This window comes from Triturus cristatus, chromosome 4_1 (assembly GCF_964204655.1).
Source record: "Triturus cristatus chromosome 4_1, aTriCri1.1, whole genome shotgun sequence".
NCBI lineage: Eukaryota > Metazoa > Chordata > Amphibia > Caudata > Salamandridae > Triturus > Triturus cristatus.
The window spans coordinates 12,191,716-12,208,860 of record NC_140585.1 but is presented as its reverse complement, the minus strand read 5'-3'; the positions used below and the strand labels follow the sequence as shown (position 1 = coordinate 12,208,860).

At 45.8% G+C, this 17,145-nt stretch overlaps 2 protein-coding genes across 2 annotated transcripts in view; one reads left to right on the top strand and one right to left on the bottom strand.

The window, feature by feature from the left end:
* LOC146839301 (uncharacterized) overlaps positions 1–17,145 on the top strand; it is a 133,894-nt gene that overhangs the window by 9,635 nt on the left and 107,114 nt on the right. The window contains exon 2 of the mRNA XM_085651330.1: positions 7,797–9,700. Within this exon, the coding sequence (XP_085507456.1) occupies positions 7,828–9,700 (1,873 nt within the window). The 5' untranslated portion in view covers positions 7,797–7,827. The remainder of the gene's footprint in view (positions 1–7,796; positions 9,701–17,145) is intronic.
* Positions 12,173–17,145, bottom strand: part of LOC146839300 (uncharacterized) — a 250,346-nt gene continuing 245,373 nt past the window's right edge. Inside the window, exon 4 of the transcript XR_014981058.1 lies at positions 12,173–12,197. The gene's annotated coding sequence lies outside the window, so the exon portion shown is untranslated. The remainder of the gene's footprint in view (positions 12,198–17,145) is intronic.

Below are 17,145 nucleotides of genomic sequence, written 5' to 3'. Positions count from 1 at the left end.
GTATACCGATTGGTTATTGATTTGCGTGAACTAAACAAGTGTATTGTACCACAATTCCCTGTGGTCCCTGATATATCATCATTGTTGACAGCAATTGATTCCGAAGCAACATTCTTTACTGTAATTGATCTCAAGAATGCCTTTTTTAGCGTCCCAATAGATCCGGAAAGCCAATACTTGTTCGGATTCAGTTTAAATGGGCGTAGCTTTAAATTCTCACGCGCTCCCCAAGGATTTACAGAAAGCCCCAGCATCTACAGCCAAGCACTGAAACGAGAACTTGACAGTATCCACATGCCAGTCAATACTGCACTGCTTCAATATGTCGATGATCTGCTGATCACCGCGAGAAGCGAGCCAGAATGTGAAAAAGCTTCTCTGACAGTTTTACATTTCCTAGCCGACAAGGGGCACAAGGTGTCCCCTTCTAAGCTGCAATTCTGTGTTCAGCGAGTTATTTATCTTGGTCACTCGCTGTCCAAGGAGGGAAGGCAGCTTACACCAGATCGCATCCAGTTAATTGCTAACATGTCAATACCCCAGACACAAAAGGAGGTGCGGGCTTTCATAGGCCTCACTTCATATTGTAGGCAGTGGATCCCTCAGTACGCATTTCTAGCAAAACCACTCATTCAGTTAACCACACAGGAGGCAGCCACATCGACTGTTCTCCCTTGGACTCAGGAACATACACAAGCTTTTGAAAGCCTAAAGGAAGCTTTATGTCAAGCACCTGTTTTAGCAACACCATGTTATAGCAAACCTTTTACACTCTTTGTTACAGAACGCGAAGGTACTGCCTTGTCAGTACTCACTCAGGATCAAGCAGGATCACGCAAGCCATGTGCTTATTTCTCCAGTACATTAGATCCCGTAGCTCAGGCTTTGCCTGCATGCCTGAAATCAGTGGCAGCGACAGCTTTAGCAATCAGACAAAGCGATGCCATAGTATTAGGACACCCATTGACAGTTCAAGTACCACATGCAGTAGAGGTTCTTGTGAACCGAACACAAACACAACACTTGACCATAGCAAGACTTACCGGTTATGAACTGACATTGTTTCAACCACACATAGAGATCCGACGGTGTAATACATTGAATCCTGCTACACTATTACCTGTAATTGGAACAGACCCACTAGCTCATGATTGTGTTGAAATCATTGAAATAAAGACGAAACCTAGACAAGACTTGACAGACGTTCCATTGTTAGATCCAGACCTGACGTTGTATGTAGACGGATCATGCATGAGAGCAAGTACAGGAGATTTAGTGGCCGCGTATGCAGTCACAACAGACACTGAAGTTATTGAGACACATTGTATAGATACTCTGTCAGCCCAAGCAGCAGAACTTATTGCTCTAACGCAAGCCTGTATTCAAGCCACAAATAAGAAAGTTAATGTATACACTGACTCACGTTATGCATTCGGAGTTGTACACGACTTCGGCGTGCTGTGGCGAGAGAGAGGTTATCTAACGTCCCATGGTGCCCACATTCAGCACGGACCCCTCATTCATGCTTTGTTAGACGCAATACATCTACCCACTGCTATATCGATTATGAAATGTAAAGCACACACGAAGGTTACTGATACCATTTCTCAAGGCAATGATTTAGCTGACAGAACAGCTAAACAGACTGCTCAGAATCGCACATTAGACATGACAAAGCCAATAGTTCAGACACCAACACAGTGTATGACAATTAAGGATCCCGCACTTGACGTAATTGACATACAGACACATGCCACAGCAGAAGAAATAAAGAAGTGGACTGAACTAGGAGGGATCCAGACAGATCAAGGGTGGATGACGAAGGAGAAATCTGTATGGTTTCTCCCTGATTCCATGGTTCAAGCCATTATAGCTACAGTTCACAGTCCAGCACATTTAGGAGAGAAGGCTATGCTAGACAGCATTCAGCACATTTGGTTCAACAAACATTTACGAGCAGCAGCTAAACAAAAAGTTCGTACCTGTATGATATGTTGTCAGTTTAATCCAGGAAAGAGTGTTCCCGTAGAGCAGGGTGGATTTCAGCCTCCTGACCATCCTTTTGAAGTCCTCCAGATGGATTATATTCAGATGGAACGTTGTCGAGGATTCAAATATGTTCTTGTAGTTGTCTGCGCTCTCTCCCGTTGGACAGAGGCGTATCCCGTATCAGATTACACTGCCCCGACTACTGCCAAGCAGCTAGTTCGAGAATTCTTCCCACGGTACGGTTTACCACGTGTTGTATATTCAGATAACGGTCAGCCTTTCTCATCCGAATTAATGAAACATGTCTCACTCTTGTTGGGATATCAGTGGAAATTCCACTGTGTCCGACATCCCGAGGCAGCAGGTCTCGTAGAAAGACATAACCAGACACTGAAAATCAGACTGTCCAAAATATGTAGAGAGAAAGGTGTCGACTGGATAGTAGCATTACCAGTTGCACTCTTTTACATGAGAATGGTAGCACACTCTAGAACAGGGCTATCCCCGTATGAGGTGATCTTCGGTAGACCACCGAATATGTGGGGGACGCCTATACCACGTAAAATAACTGATGTTGACTGTAATATGCTGACAGATTACTTGGCTTCCTTGATGTCTGCACTACAATCTTCTCGTTCACAGGTAGCTGCAGCCTTTCCCGACAACACTGAGGCGAAACCCCATGACGTTGTTCCGGGTAATCTTGTCTTTGTGAGAAACTTCGACAGGAAAAGTCAATTGGAGCCCAGGTGGAAAGCACCCAAGTTGGTCCTGTTGACCACAAGAACAGCCGTGAAGATCGAGGGACGAAAAGGGTGGATTCATTCGAGTCACGTCAAAAAATTTCATGGACTTCCTCCTGACACAGACAGTACTGCCCGTGTGTCTTCCCCCATTGACTCAAAGCTACCTTTGGCTGAGGCCAGTAGCACCGAACTCTATAAACAGAAACTCAGGTCCAGATCTAAACTGTCGGACGATTTGATTGTTTAAGTCCTCTCCAAGGTGAAGCGGTTGAATCTGTCCCGACATGTACCCCTTAGGTCTGAATCATGTAGAGTCCAGAATCATAATGAAACGACATGCTTATTGTAAATTACTGCGTAACCACTGTATTGTGACATTATTAATTTTGTTTTTATTGAGTATTTTAGTAATTATTACGAGTGTGATTTTGCACATATATCATCCTATTTCTAGACATGTTTATAATGTTGCTGCAGAACATTCTTTTAGTGACCTACCGCCACATGAATTATCTTATAGACTTGCGCTGCGCAATAACACATTCATTAGTATGTTACATCATTCCCATCAGACTAGTAATGCGACAAATTGTTGGGTGTGTGGCCGACTTCCTCCCTATCAGAATAACAAAGGAGTTCTGCCTTTCTTTCCACATCCATTCACACACAATGGCTCCTGTGGAGCATGGTTTAGTTTATTAAATTCCATAGACCCAGACACAGTAGTTTATCAACAACATTGGATATGGGGAAATCTGAATCTAGTTTTATTCAAAGTCTGTCACCCTAATAAGGAGGGTCACCCCAGTAGAACAGGAACTGATTTAGAAAATGAAGTGTATAAATTAGGTAATTTTACGCCTAATCTTATGATTTTGAATGTCAAATCCGAAATTGAACTAATTCTGCCCACTATGTCAGTATTTCCAGTAAAGGGTGAATTATGTGTAAGAAAAGTTGGTTCCATACATATGGGCCATAGCCAATGCGTTACTACAGTAGAATATAGTGATCAAGGTAAATCTTCATTTAGAGCTTCTCGCCATTCTTACTTCATATGTGGTCAGACGGCATATATGCGTCTGCCTCTAGATTGGGATGGTACCTGTTACATAGCATTCCTTTTGCCACCTGTTTTCCTAGCTCCCCCTGATTATTATCGAAATGTTCATTTAGTACACAATAGAGAGCAAAGAGATCTCCCAGTTGTCGATTATACTGAGACAGCATGGGACAAGTATGTAGATTTCAATAAAGGTATCTTTCCCTATATAGGTACAATATCAAATAGTAAGCTGATACGCAGACTCACCAAGACTCTTGAAGCTGTAGTAAACGAGACTATAGCCGCCCTAGGCAATCTGACAGAGGAACAATCAGTGATGAGAATTGTTGTTCTCCAGAATCGTCTTGTCCTTGACGTCATCCTGGCCGATAGGGGCGGAGCTTGCAGGGTCATCGGATCCAGCTGCTGTATATTCATACCAGAAAATTCGCCATCTGTCTATAAAGCTATAACACGCCTTCATAAGATTGTAAGCCAGATACACGAGAATCCAGGCACTTGGACGTGGTCCGGGTGGTTTTGGAGTGTGATATCAGCCTGGGGATGGAGAGTTTTATCCTTCCTAGGTATTGGCCTTCTTATGCTCTTCAGCTGTTGTTTATGCCTACAATGTGGACCAGCGATTTGTGGTCTGTGTGCCACATCATGCATTCCACATCACAGTTCTCGTTCAAAATACCGGAAGAAGAAGGAAGAAGAAATGATGCTCCATGAGCAAATCAAAGGAATGATGAAGATTGATGTCTCGTGAAGGGCAAGAAGGGGACAAGGAGGGAATGTGGAAATGTGGATTTTCCTGATCAGTTATGTCCCCTATCTTGGACCCCAACGGTTCTATATGCATGTTACAAGTACATGTATGTTCCCTCCAGTTCCAGTTTCTAAGACGCAAACATATGTGTGTCTACCGTCAACATGTTCTCTGTCAGATCCGCCATCAATGGGCTGGATATTCGGTTCCTAGGTATGAAAGGCCACCGACTTTATATGGCTAAGTTACTTCATTTTTACAGTTCAGGCAAGTAGGCCCGATTCTGTCCTCAAGCCTTTCCCTGCTTTCTGTCTTTGACAGCTTCAGCTTGAGCTCGCATCTGTATCCATGAACTTTGTCCTACTCCCTGTGCAGCTAACGGTGCCTGCCTCGGCCAGTTTTCGCCTGTCTGCCAAGAAGTTGTATTTCACCTTCGAATTATCTATTTTGCTCTTCAGCCGATGCATTCCTGTCCAGTGATTTAGGTAAACATTTCCTTTAGCTCACAAGCAGAGGACTCAGCCTTTCCGTCCTCCTGCAAGTGATTCATAGCCCTGTTGCCATGGAAAGTTTTCTGCCCCTCGCATCTCATATAGACACTTAGACGCTTGTACACGTACACAGTCAGTATAGAATAGATTCTGTCCGAGAGTCTCTTCCCTTGTGGATAACATAGTTCTTTAAACATAGGATGTTAGATATGATTTGGGATTAGGATGACTTGACCCCAGACTTCTCGTCTCCACATGTAGAGCTAAATGTCAAGTCCCCTTCACCCCCTAGTTGCACGTCAATTACACGTCATGCTGCCGCGCGCGCATCTATGCCAAGTATTATCTTATAGATCCACCTATGTCTGATAATTCTAACCAATCATGTTTCTTTTATTCCTTATTACGCCTAGTTTCGATTATGTCACTGTCACGTCACTTTTCTTATCAAATGTTACGCCTTCTACATTCGTTTCATTGTAATGTACTTATTATAAAAATACATGTCTGTTAATAAATTATTGTACTTCACTTCCTGAACCCTCGTGGTGACGGAACCTGAGGGCCGCGACTCGAGTCGGCCATTTTGAATGGAATAAAGCCCATTAGAAAACCTCTTATACCACGGATTCTGCCTCTTGTTATTTTGAGCTATTTTACTTTATTTTAAGATTCCGTATGAAATTCAGTCCGGTAATATTTATTTTATTTACCACACCTTGCCCTCCAGCAGTCATAGAATCTCTGACCTCATCAATCAATCGATCAGCATTTATAAAGCCTACCCCAAGGATATCTGGGTGCAGAGGGTGCTGCGTCTCCGTCGAAAAGCCAGGTCTTGGGCGATCCCCTGCAGAGCGTTTCCATCAATTCAGCCGCTCAAGCTGTCGCTCCAAGCGCGTTTCAAAATGCTGTAGAGCTCACGATACTGAGAAACCAGGGAGAAGTCCCGGATATAACCAAGAATTATAGGCCAATACCTCTGCTCCCTTAACCTGCAAAAACTATTGGTCAGAGAACTATCTTCAAAAGGTTCCAGGCTTTATACCCACACCAGCTCTCAGTTGTTAATTTTTATCGATGGAATGTCAGCCTCACCACTCCAGGTTCAAAATATGATGCAATTTGATGATTACTTGATGAGGTTGAATCAGCTAAAACTGAATATTGACAAAACTGAGATTGTAATTCTAAAGAATAAGACCAACGTTTGGAACCAACTTTACTCACCAACAAAAATGAGATTGTTACCGGCGCCTAAACCCGCAGGTAAGAGCCGGGGAGTGATCATCGATAGCAATCTTAGCAAGAACCGGCTGCTGGAGCCGTAGGATCTAAATGCAGATTTATGTCTCAACTACTTAAGAGAATAACCCCCCTCCTCCCACTTTTGACGAGAAAAGCGATAGCTGCGGCCGCAGTCCTATCTAGATCGCATTATGCCAACCGAGTATATGTAAGAATACCCAGTATCACCATTCATAGATTACAAGTAATTCACAGCGACACAGCTTGTTTACTACATCATCTACCGAGGTGGACACACGCCACACCGAAATTAAAATAACAAACCCCCTCTAAGACCCTCTGCCTCAGCTCTAAAGGGTTGAGAGCCCCTCACTTCATTGTAAACCAGGTGGAAATGCATACAGGAGGAGGAGGAGGTGGAGGAGTGTGGCTCAATGGTTAGAGTGGCAGACCCTGAAGCAGAGTTCTGGCCAGGGACCAGGGTTCGATTCCCGCCTCGGCGGGGCTCGGGCTCAATTTCCTCGGACCTGTCTATTCTCGCCTCGGTGCCTATTCTAATCACGGGCCCCACGCTGCAACTCTGGGCAATAGCTTGCTTAGCCTCCACACCGGCCCCAACACCGCTAAGGATGCCTGGCTTCACCCTGGGGGTGCCCAGGAGTGGACACTTCACAGGGAAAGCCAGGAGGGGTTCCACAGCGGTATGAGTATTAGCGCCAGGAAACCGCAAAGGCGACACTGCAAGGTGGCCGTCTGGTGACAGTGCGCTCTATAAGTACCTTGACATTTACATTTACATTTACATTTACATATACACCCGTACCAAACCAGAGATCTCCTCACTTGAATTTACTGTCTATTCCGAAATTACAGAAGATCAGATCAGGTGGACGCAGCTTTGTCGAACAAGCTCCTTCCATACGGAGCTCTCTCCCGGCTAAATCCATTTTGAATCTAACTTCAAGTGTTTTTCTAGAAATCTCAAAACCTACAAGCCTACTCATACTAGATTCTTCCCCGATCTGAGTCGTTGTCTCCTCTTTTATGTATTTCGGTTTCAGATCCAAGAAGCCTCAGATTGAACATATGCTCTACATATGCAATGACATAACAAGCATTTTGTAGAGGTTTGGTATGTTGGCGCGTGCTTCAGTCACTTAACTAAATATTGCAAAAGAGATGTGTACAGTTAAAGTGAGGATGATAGCGCAGTCTTGTCTGCTAGGGTACTATAAACCTTCGATTGCTGCAAGGCAGTTACAATATTCTATTTTTTTCATAACCGTGTGCAATTTGAGCAGACCAAGGAACAGACATAGCGTTGGAAACAAATTTCAAATCAGTGCCTTTCATAATAGATGAACTATGTTATGGATATTGTTAAATTTGTATGATTGAAGTTTTTTTCAGGTTTTAGAAATTCACAATTTTCTCTGATCAGGAGTATTTTGACCCAGCTGTCCTGTGATAACGTGTTGTCTTTTCTCTTTTCCTCCCCTCTGCAGACACTTGAGACTTGAAAATCAAAGTACCAGAATGGGCAGAAGACGGGCTCCAGGAAAGAAAGCGACAGCGCAGTGTTCACGTGAATCCGTAAGAGCCACAGTCCCATCTTTACCTCTCCATGACGTCTCAGCTTCAGGATCTCGAAATGATGCTCCGAGGGACCAGGACCTGGAACCGCTATCGGAGAACCTGCCCCACATTATCCTTTTATCCATGCTGGAGGAGTTGGAAGCCAAACTGGATAACTTGCTTAATACTGTGGAGGACGTCCCTTCTAGAGTCACTGGGCTGATTAAGAAAATCTGGATAGAAAAGGATCGAGGCTACCTAGATAATGTTGGAGTGTCTTTGGAGGTGGTCTGTCCGGCGAGCATTAGAGATTGTGCTGTTAGCCGGTCTCCTGTGACACCTCAACTGGACAGGCCAGGGGATCCGAGCTTGTGTCTTCAGCCGGTGTTTTCTGATCGGCATGCACCAATGCAGGACACTGTGCTCTCTTTTCCGACCGATATTCAAGTGCGTCCAGAGGAGCCAAACCTTTGTCTACAGCCAGTGTTTCCAGATCAACATGACCCATGGGAGGACCAGTGCTTGCAACCTGGGTTTCCAGGTGTACATGAGTCGAAGCGAGACCAGCGCATGCAGCCTGGGTTTCCAGATGTACACGAGTCGAAACGAGACCAGCGCATGCAGCCTGGGTTTCCAGATGTACACGAGTTGCAGCGAGACCAGTGCATGCAGCCTGGGCTTCCAGATGTACACAAGTCAAAGCGAGACCAGCGCATGCATCCTGGGTTTCCAGATGTACATGAGTCGCAGCAGGACCAGTGCATTCAACCTGTACACGAGTCGCAGCGAGACCAGTGCATGAAGCCTGGATTTCCAGATGGAAATGGACTACAGCAAGATAGTACTCTCTCCAGATGCCTTCAGACAGATCCTCCAGGCAGTTCACTGGAGGCAAACCTGTGTCTTCCCTCGGAATTTGTTGACGGGAAGGCACCAGAGCAAGACCAGAGCGTACAGTCAGCGTTCCCAGAAAAGAGGGAACCAGATGAGCCCCTGAAGCACGAACCATCCCCATTGTCTACTTATAGCTGGGACCAGCAACAGAACCTCTGCCCACACCTGCTATTTCCTGATGGACGCGAACCACAGCAAAACCACTATGTAGAACCCGTGCTACCAGATGGGAAGGGACCTGATGATCCCTTGGAGGAAGAATTGATGTGTTTTGATTGCCAAGATCCCCAGGAGAACAAGTGCTTCCAACCAGTGTCACCTGATGAGATGTCATCAGATGAACACTTAGAGTCTGGGCTGTTGTCTTTTGGTGGCTTGGGGTCACAACAAATCCAGTGCCTACAGCAACACCTATGCTTGAAGCAGGAACTTCCTTATGCACAGGATCCAAACGTGAACTATGAGCTAGAATCAATGTGCCCTGAAGCACAGGAACCAGATCAGAAAGACAAGTTAGAACAGACCTGTGCTGATGCACCGGGTTCGGAGCAGAACAACACGGTGGAACCACTGCACACTGCAGCACAGGATCGAGAGAGAGAATCGGTGCTTCCTGAAGCACAAAAAACAGATCAGAACAACACGGTGGAACCACTACACCCAGAGGAGCAGGATTCAAATCTGAACTACAAGCTAGAACCAGCTTGTACAGATGCACATGGTTCAGATCAGAGCTGCATACTCGAGCTACTGCACCCTGAATCACAGCATCAACATCAGAACTGCAAGGCAGAACTGCTTTGTCCTGAAGAGAGGGGTCAGCCTGTGCCCCCATCATGCGTAGAACTGGAGACCATTACTGCAGATGAAGATGCCCCCGCAGACTCAATGAAGACAGGACCAACACTGTCACATTTATTGCCGTCCAAAGCCACCCCAGGTATGTGTTTCGCTATACATGGACACTCAGAGTGCGTACTAACACATGTAACCTCTCCAAAATGCATATGTGTAGATTTTAGTAAGTCTTCGAGGGGATTAATATGGTTTGGGTGGAACCCCCTGAGCGATACTGACCCCCAGAGTACGCTGGGTGCAGATGTGTCCCTGCACTCTTCTCTGTTTCCACACAGGACCTGCATCCTTCCTGTGCAGAAACAGGCCTGGTTATGGGACTCTGCATTAGACAAGCAGGCCAGTAGCTCTTGTCCTTCCTTGTTCGTCCCCATTCCAGGCTGAGGAACTGGAAATAGCGCTATTCATGTGAGGAATTACTGGCCGGAATCACACGTACTAGTCGGATGCAGGTGAGGTGGTGTTCATTGAGAATAGCAGACATGCGCAGTCTAGAGACGGAACTGTTTCCTGTTGCACAGTTACATTGGGTAAGACGCAGTCGTCTCCTCTTCAGTTCCTGATGTAAAAATCCTCGTCTGTATTTGGCCTCAACAGCAGGGACGACCAGTCATGTTCTTGCCACTGCTGTCTTCTCCAAGAGTGCACACCTCCTCATGATAGACAGATACACAAAGTGATTGGTTTTGTCTCATTTGTGAGTTCACCCTCCCGACTTCTAGCTCAGTCCCAAGTATGCTATGAATGGTTTTAAGGTAAGATAACAGTAGCCATGATCTCCCTACAGCAGCATCCTGCCTTTAGCAAACTCTGTAACTATGAAAATGTCATTGCATCAGCTCATGTAACATGCTGAGTTAGGGTTTGCACACGCGTAGTGCGAGTTATGGATTGTGGTTCTAACTATAACTTGCACATTGCATTGGTTTGATCAGTTTTAACTATAAATGCTTTTTACCCTTGTTTTTTAAGAGAATGTTTTAGTTTTTTTTTTTAAAGATCCTCAGAACTCGACAGTAATAACTTATAACAGTCTAGTTCTGATGTCTTTTCTTTTTAATCAGCGACTTGCTGCGTCACAAATTGCTGATTATAAAGATATTAGGGCCAGATGTACGACCATTGGGATTTGCGACTCGCTAATTGCACTTAATTGCGAGACACAATTTGCGAGTCGCAAATCCCAACGTACAACACTGTCTCAGACACTGTTTGCGATTCACAGTGGGGTCGCAAATTGCATACCTCTTGAATATTAATGAGGCTGTCGCAATTTGCGACCCCATTGGGAATGGCTGGCTCTCCCAGGGATGGTGGCCTGCTGGGGTCAGCAGACCACCATGTCTGGGACTGCTTTGTTAATAAAGCAGTTTTTTTTCCAAAATGCAGCCCGCTATCCTAAAAGGAAAATGGGATGCATTTTAAAAAAGGAAAATTAAACTTTTCAGTTTACTTTTTTAAGGGCAGGCAGTAGTCCCTGGGACCCCTGCCTGCCCTTAAAAAATATTTGTGCATCCATTCACAAAGGGGAAGGGGTCCGTTTGTGAGTGCTTTACCACCCTTCTGAGAAGGGTGGTAAACTGCAAATGTTTTGCGACCATAATTGCGGTCGCACAACATTCATACATAGGTTTTAGACTCGCTATTAGGAAGGAACGCCCTTGGCACGTCCCTTCCTAATAGGGAGTCGCTAACCACATTTTGCGAGTCGCTAACTGATTAGCGGCTCCCAAAATAGGGTTAGTACATTGGGCAGACCTATTTTGCGGTCGCAAAGGGGCCAAAATCCCCTTTGCGCCCCCAAATAACAGTCGTACATCTGGCCCTATGAGACTGCTTTTTATACAGGGATTACAGAATCCCATATAATATAAATATATGAACATATAATAACTTTGGGACAGTGCAGTGAATCTGCACAAAACTAATTGGGCGTGGCTTGGCTAGTTTTATGCATGTCTGTCAAGTGGGTGGCCAAGTGCCATTTTCCATTTAATTCCAATTGAAAAAGCTATTAATAGAGCTACAGAAAAAATGCTGAACGAAATTACAACACCACTCGTTTTTCATTGATTTTGTGCCCTTTGACTTCTGTGCCACTCGTTTTTCATTGATTTTGTGCCCATTGCCTTCTGTACCACTCGTTTCCCCCCTCGTTTTTGTGCCCTTTTGCCTTCTGTGCTTTCAAGAATAAACACAAAATAGAATATAAAATTAGCTAGCATTCGCGCCAAGAATTTTCAATTCTATTAAGGACACGGAGGCGAGGATTATGCTTCTCTTTCTTATATTTGCTACTCACAGCAGCCAATGAACAACGTTTTGTATGCAAACAAAAACTACATTTCCCATGATGCTCGTCCATACATCACATCCTGTATAGCCCCATAAGAGCCACAGTGTCCTGTTTCTCCTCCTCTTTCTTTGCTCGAGCCTTAATAATCCATAACATTAAAACTTTAGTCCAAAATAAGGAATACGAGTCCAATAATCATCCTTCAACGTGGCAGAACCATATCCAAACTGGAATTTCACGTCTTCTAAACCAGAAGTACACCTGCTCCGTCTTCTTTTCCCAGAACCTGAAAGGAATGAGACAGGGAAAACCCGTAACTTCTGCTTACACAGAATATCAAGTACATGCGGGTGGGCAATTATTACCAATATTGTAATAAACCGGGTGGGATAATCCTCGCCTCCGTGTCCTTAATAGAATTGAAAATTCTTGGTGCGAATGCTAGCTAATTTTATATTCTATTACAGGACCGGAGGCTTCGGATTATGCTAGTTTAACGCTCCAACTCAACTACAGTCATATCACCCACCGGTTGAATAATAAACTGTTTAAATATAGCGTGAGAAATCAATCAGTATATCTTGAAATATCCTATACTATAGGAATCAGCAAAACGCTATTGAGATATATATGGTCCCACAAACATACTGTCCCAAACATTTGGTTATGGATATCGTATCCTGGCATAGCTGCCATCCACCACCGGCTATAATAGCCGTGGACATATGTAAAGTTTCTATAATGTAATCCACAGTTATAGCACAACAATTATATCACTACCTCAGGAGTAACCCCAAGTAAACTCCCTTGTACACCTTGAGGCATGGAAAAAACACGTAATTTGCATCATTTGGAAACATACTGTGAACAGGCCATGACCAGATGTAATTCTGACATTAAGTATAATGAAACTTCTTGGAGTAGATACCGTACCTGTAACACCATGGGCCTGTCTCGTCGTTGGAACACCGAAAGGTAGAAGGTCACGTAACTCAGCCTGACGATAGGCTATTCCTTGCCGACATATTTTGTCGGCCACTGTTTCAAAGGAGAAAATCGAGAGAAACCTCTCATAGAGGATTATTCCGATCTGGGTTTTATGCTACTCATTGCCTTTAAACTTGCCTGTATCTAAAATGACCTGCATAAATGGCCAAATGGCCGCTGCGAAGCGAACGTCGCGCAAAACCGAATTACAGTACCTGCTGAAATATACACAAAGTAAGAAACTCAGCCCTCGCGGAGATAACACGACGGGTACACACCAAAAACGCGACCTTCCGACGCCTAAAAAATATATTGCGGTCGCGCGAAAGGGCCCAGGGATGCTAAATGAACACCGACAGCGTGTCCGAAAAGTGTAGATCGTAACAAAAACACTGTTTTTAAAATATATATATACCCCCTAGGGAAACTGAATTTACAGGCCTGACGTGTTCCGAACCCTGACTCTGTGCCACCAAGGCGCCTGACTAACCTTTGAGCTAGTTCCTTGTTATATCATAAAGGACCACTGCCCCCAATTCACCCTGCGCGCCTCTGCATGAAATGGAATGCTGTAAGGGGGTCACGGAGAACTCGGAGTCGGACGCCGCCGACTCGAGGAGTACTGAAAAAACCAAAAATGGAGACTTCCCTACAAGAGTTGTAAAGATCGCTTCCGCTAAGCAATGCCATTTTTTCCGTCATATTCCCCGAAATGTGGATGGAGGAAAAACATAGTTCAGTCCCACCGACAGCCGTGAGACAAGGCCTACAGCCTTTACCCCCTGGATGTTATCTCCAGCCGAACGTCTATGATGAATCCTTCCTGCCACTAAAGGTCTTCGGAGCAAGACCCCAGAAAAAGCTTACAACCACTGAATATCCTTCGGGTGAAGCTGCCACCTACCGCTATCAGGAGATACCAGAATTACCAGTCCGCCACTGCGCCCTGGTGCTACGGAGTCTATTCCGTAATGACTTAAATCTGATACTTCCGGCAGAACGCCAAAAGTCCGTGACCAAATCCGCTAGGAACATGACCTCGTACTCTTTGTCTCGCCGAGGGTTCTCACAACCGAGATATTACATGATGTGAGAAGTACGTGTCAAAAGATCTATGTGGAAAAGGTACTCGAAAAACTGTAGGGCAGAAAAAACAGTTTGACAGACTATGCTAAACGCCTTACTACTACGGCAACTGCCCGAAATGGAACCCTCTGCATGGGTAACGTCAGAATGGTCTCTATTGAAGCTCCCAAGTAGGAGTTTGTAAAACCAAACTGACCTGTGAGTAAGGAGATAACCCTGGAAAAAAAAAATCTAAGCCAAACGCTACAAGGGCATCGAAGGGAATGGCCGAAAGGCCATCACAAAGTGTAACCCCAAGGGCAAATTGGAATCCGACGAGGAAAAACCGACCTCGGGAAAGATGAGAGGCCAAAGTCCATGTCTGTGCTAGGATAAATACACTAGGATAATACACCTATACACACATATACATATACACCTACATATACATCCTGTTAAACCTGAATGGGAGGACGCCCTGTTCCCGTGAGGGAGCAATCACCTAAATAGAAGGCTGGGGAGATTGTACAATTCCTCCCCAAGTTCGTCATTGGAGCAGCCGCCAAGGACGGGAAGGAAAACTGGCGACCACGAGACGCTCTCCCGAAAGCCATATAGTAGAAAATGTGTGGAACCTGGTGGGAAAACACTAAACGGTCCACCAGGACCAGCCCCGCGACAGACCCACCGAAGTCCAGAGCGCGTGACCAAAGGCCAACTATGTCTACATATCATAGATGCGACCCGTAACAAAGCTGCCCCAGATGGGTTCCGTCGCCAGGGTGAGCGCCGTCAGGACATCAAGTTGTCCATCGCTGCTTGCGTCTGGCCCTGACCCGGAGGTTGTCGTGGCAACCTGGCAGCTCCGTGAAACCCTTACCGAGATTTCTTGTACAACTAACAAGTAAAGAGGGACTCTTCCCCCGTAACCAGTGTATCCGGCCGCAGTTCTCGAGCTATACCTATTGCTCCCCGGATCTAAGTCCCGTCGAGCGCGTGCGGATGCCTTAATATGTGTCCTGTCGAATGATATAGAAAAAGTGACTCAAGAATGATGGGCGTTAATCAAGCTTTGCGCCCCCTAGCTAGGGGCTGGTACATCTGGGGCCCGGTTGACATACTCAAGGGCGTGTAGAACCTGAGCGTCAACATAATTATTTCGGGAGCCGTGTGCGCTCCGTTCGACTAGAACACATCCTCCTTATATATCACACTCCTTATATATCACACCCATGCGTTGTCATGGGGTGTCCGTATTCAACCCAATAGTGCCAAGCACGGCGTAATGGAGGAGTAGAGGGGGAGCCAACCCTGTGCACACAAAGTGAAAATAATAATGTATCGGCTCCTCAGCAAAGCTGTAGTCAAATTATTCCAGCCCCATGGGCGTCCGAGTCATAGTGAAATCTCAGGAGCGTGTGCGCACTCCAAGGGCCAGCCAATTGTTACAGCCTGGAAGGCGTACAAGAAGCCTGCCCACGTAAGGCACGAGACTCTGTGAACCTGTGAAGCAAAACAGGGACGTGTGCGACGTGCGTAAACCAAATTGCCCCAATGTAGCCCAAGTGGGTTACGCACACCGGAGCGTTATGACTCCATAACCGCACTCGGCTACTAGGGAAAGCCTTTGGCGGAGAAAGCGCGAAAACGCGCAACGATCAGAGCAACCCTATGGAAATGACGGGAGTAAAGCAGAAAACCATAATCATTGACACCTAACCTTAGAGTAATAATCTAGACCTAAGCACTGTCCCACAGTGACTCATATTGAATGCTGCAACAACAGCGCCGTATCTCAGCTCTTGAGGGAGCGTTATAATTCTGTGTTCAGCCGTATCAAGTCCTTCCCATGAGGATCAACAGAGGCCCAATCAGTGAAGTCGCAGGCATCAGAAGTGCGCCATCTCCACTCCAGCGGGAGCGACCCTGATCTGAACCCCGGCGGGCAGTGCAGTATCAAGACTAAGCATGCATCAGCGAAAAACGATGCCCAAATTGTACTAAGAGTCCCAATTATAATATAAAATAAATCTAGTCCATGCAAAAAAAAAACACAACCCAGAAACCTTGGGTGCGAACACCGAACCTCTGGGGTTGGAGGCAAGAGCCTTGCCCCTAGGCCACATAGACCTGCCGCAAGCCTGAAGCGCGAGGGGAACCTGAACGGAAGCCGCCAAGAGCAGCGCGGCACTTACAGGTCAGCGGGAGCGCCATTAAGCGCGATCAGGCCGCCCACATTAAAGAGTCCCCGCTCCTGGCGGGGAACGCGCAACGCCCGCTTCCAAATCGGAAATGGCGGCGCGAAAAGAACCGAATAAACGGGAACTGAACCCGTAACCTAGAGAGCACTGGTCTCAAACCTTAATCATAGGCCACAGTAACTCCGCCATGTGCGTGAAACAGCGCTTTACTCAGCGGCCAGCAGGGAGGGAATCGAAGGCCGTACATGCCGTCAGTGCAACCATTCAAGCTCCGCTCCACGCGGGAGCGCACTACCCCAATTTTGAAACTCTAAAGGGCCTGCAAGCCATCGGGGGTGCCGGTAAACTGATAACAATAGCGCCCGCGAGCGCTAAATCGAGCAATACATGGCACCATGAAACAGAAGACAAATTGCCCCCAGCACAAAAACACAGATGTTGAAACACAAGTATTCCATCTAGCGCAATATAAGCGCAAACATAACTGCAACATCAAAGATAATTCAACAGTCAAATCAGGCATAATGCACAACATAACGTTCTGAGCACTTAACTGTCTGCGTGAGCAGCAAAGAAAGAGGAGGAGAAACAGGACACTGTGGCTCTTATGGGGCTATACAGGATGTGATGTATGGACGAGCATCATGGAAAATGTAGTTTTTGTTTGCATACAAAACGTTGTTCATTGGCTGCTGTGAGTAGCAAATATAAGAAAGAGATGCATAATCCGAAGCCTCCGGTCCTGTAATAGAATTCGGGAAACACGTGCACTAGCGCGTACTCACAGAGCAATATATTCCGCTCGTGAAAGTCAGCAAAGGGAAAAAAGGGCGGAACGAACTGCTCCTGAAAGCGGAGCTCAAAACTGAAAGGCAGGGCGTCCCCCGCTGGCGTCGGTTTTTGGAGAGAAAGCAACACGCATTAGTGTTGCGAGGTGAATAATTTAACGGGCAAAAAATGTCCAAACGAAATACACTCCAG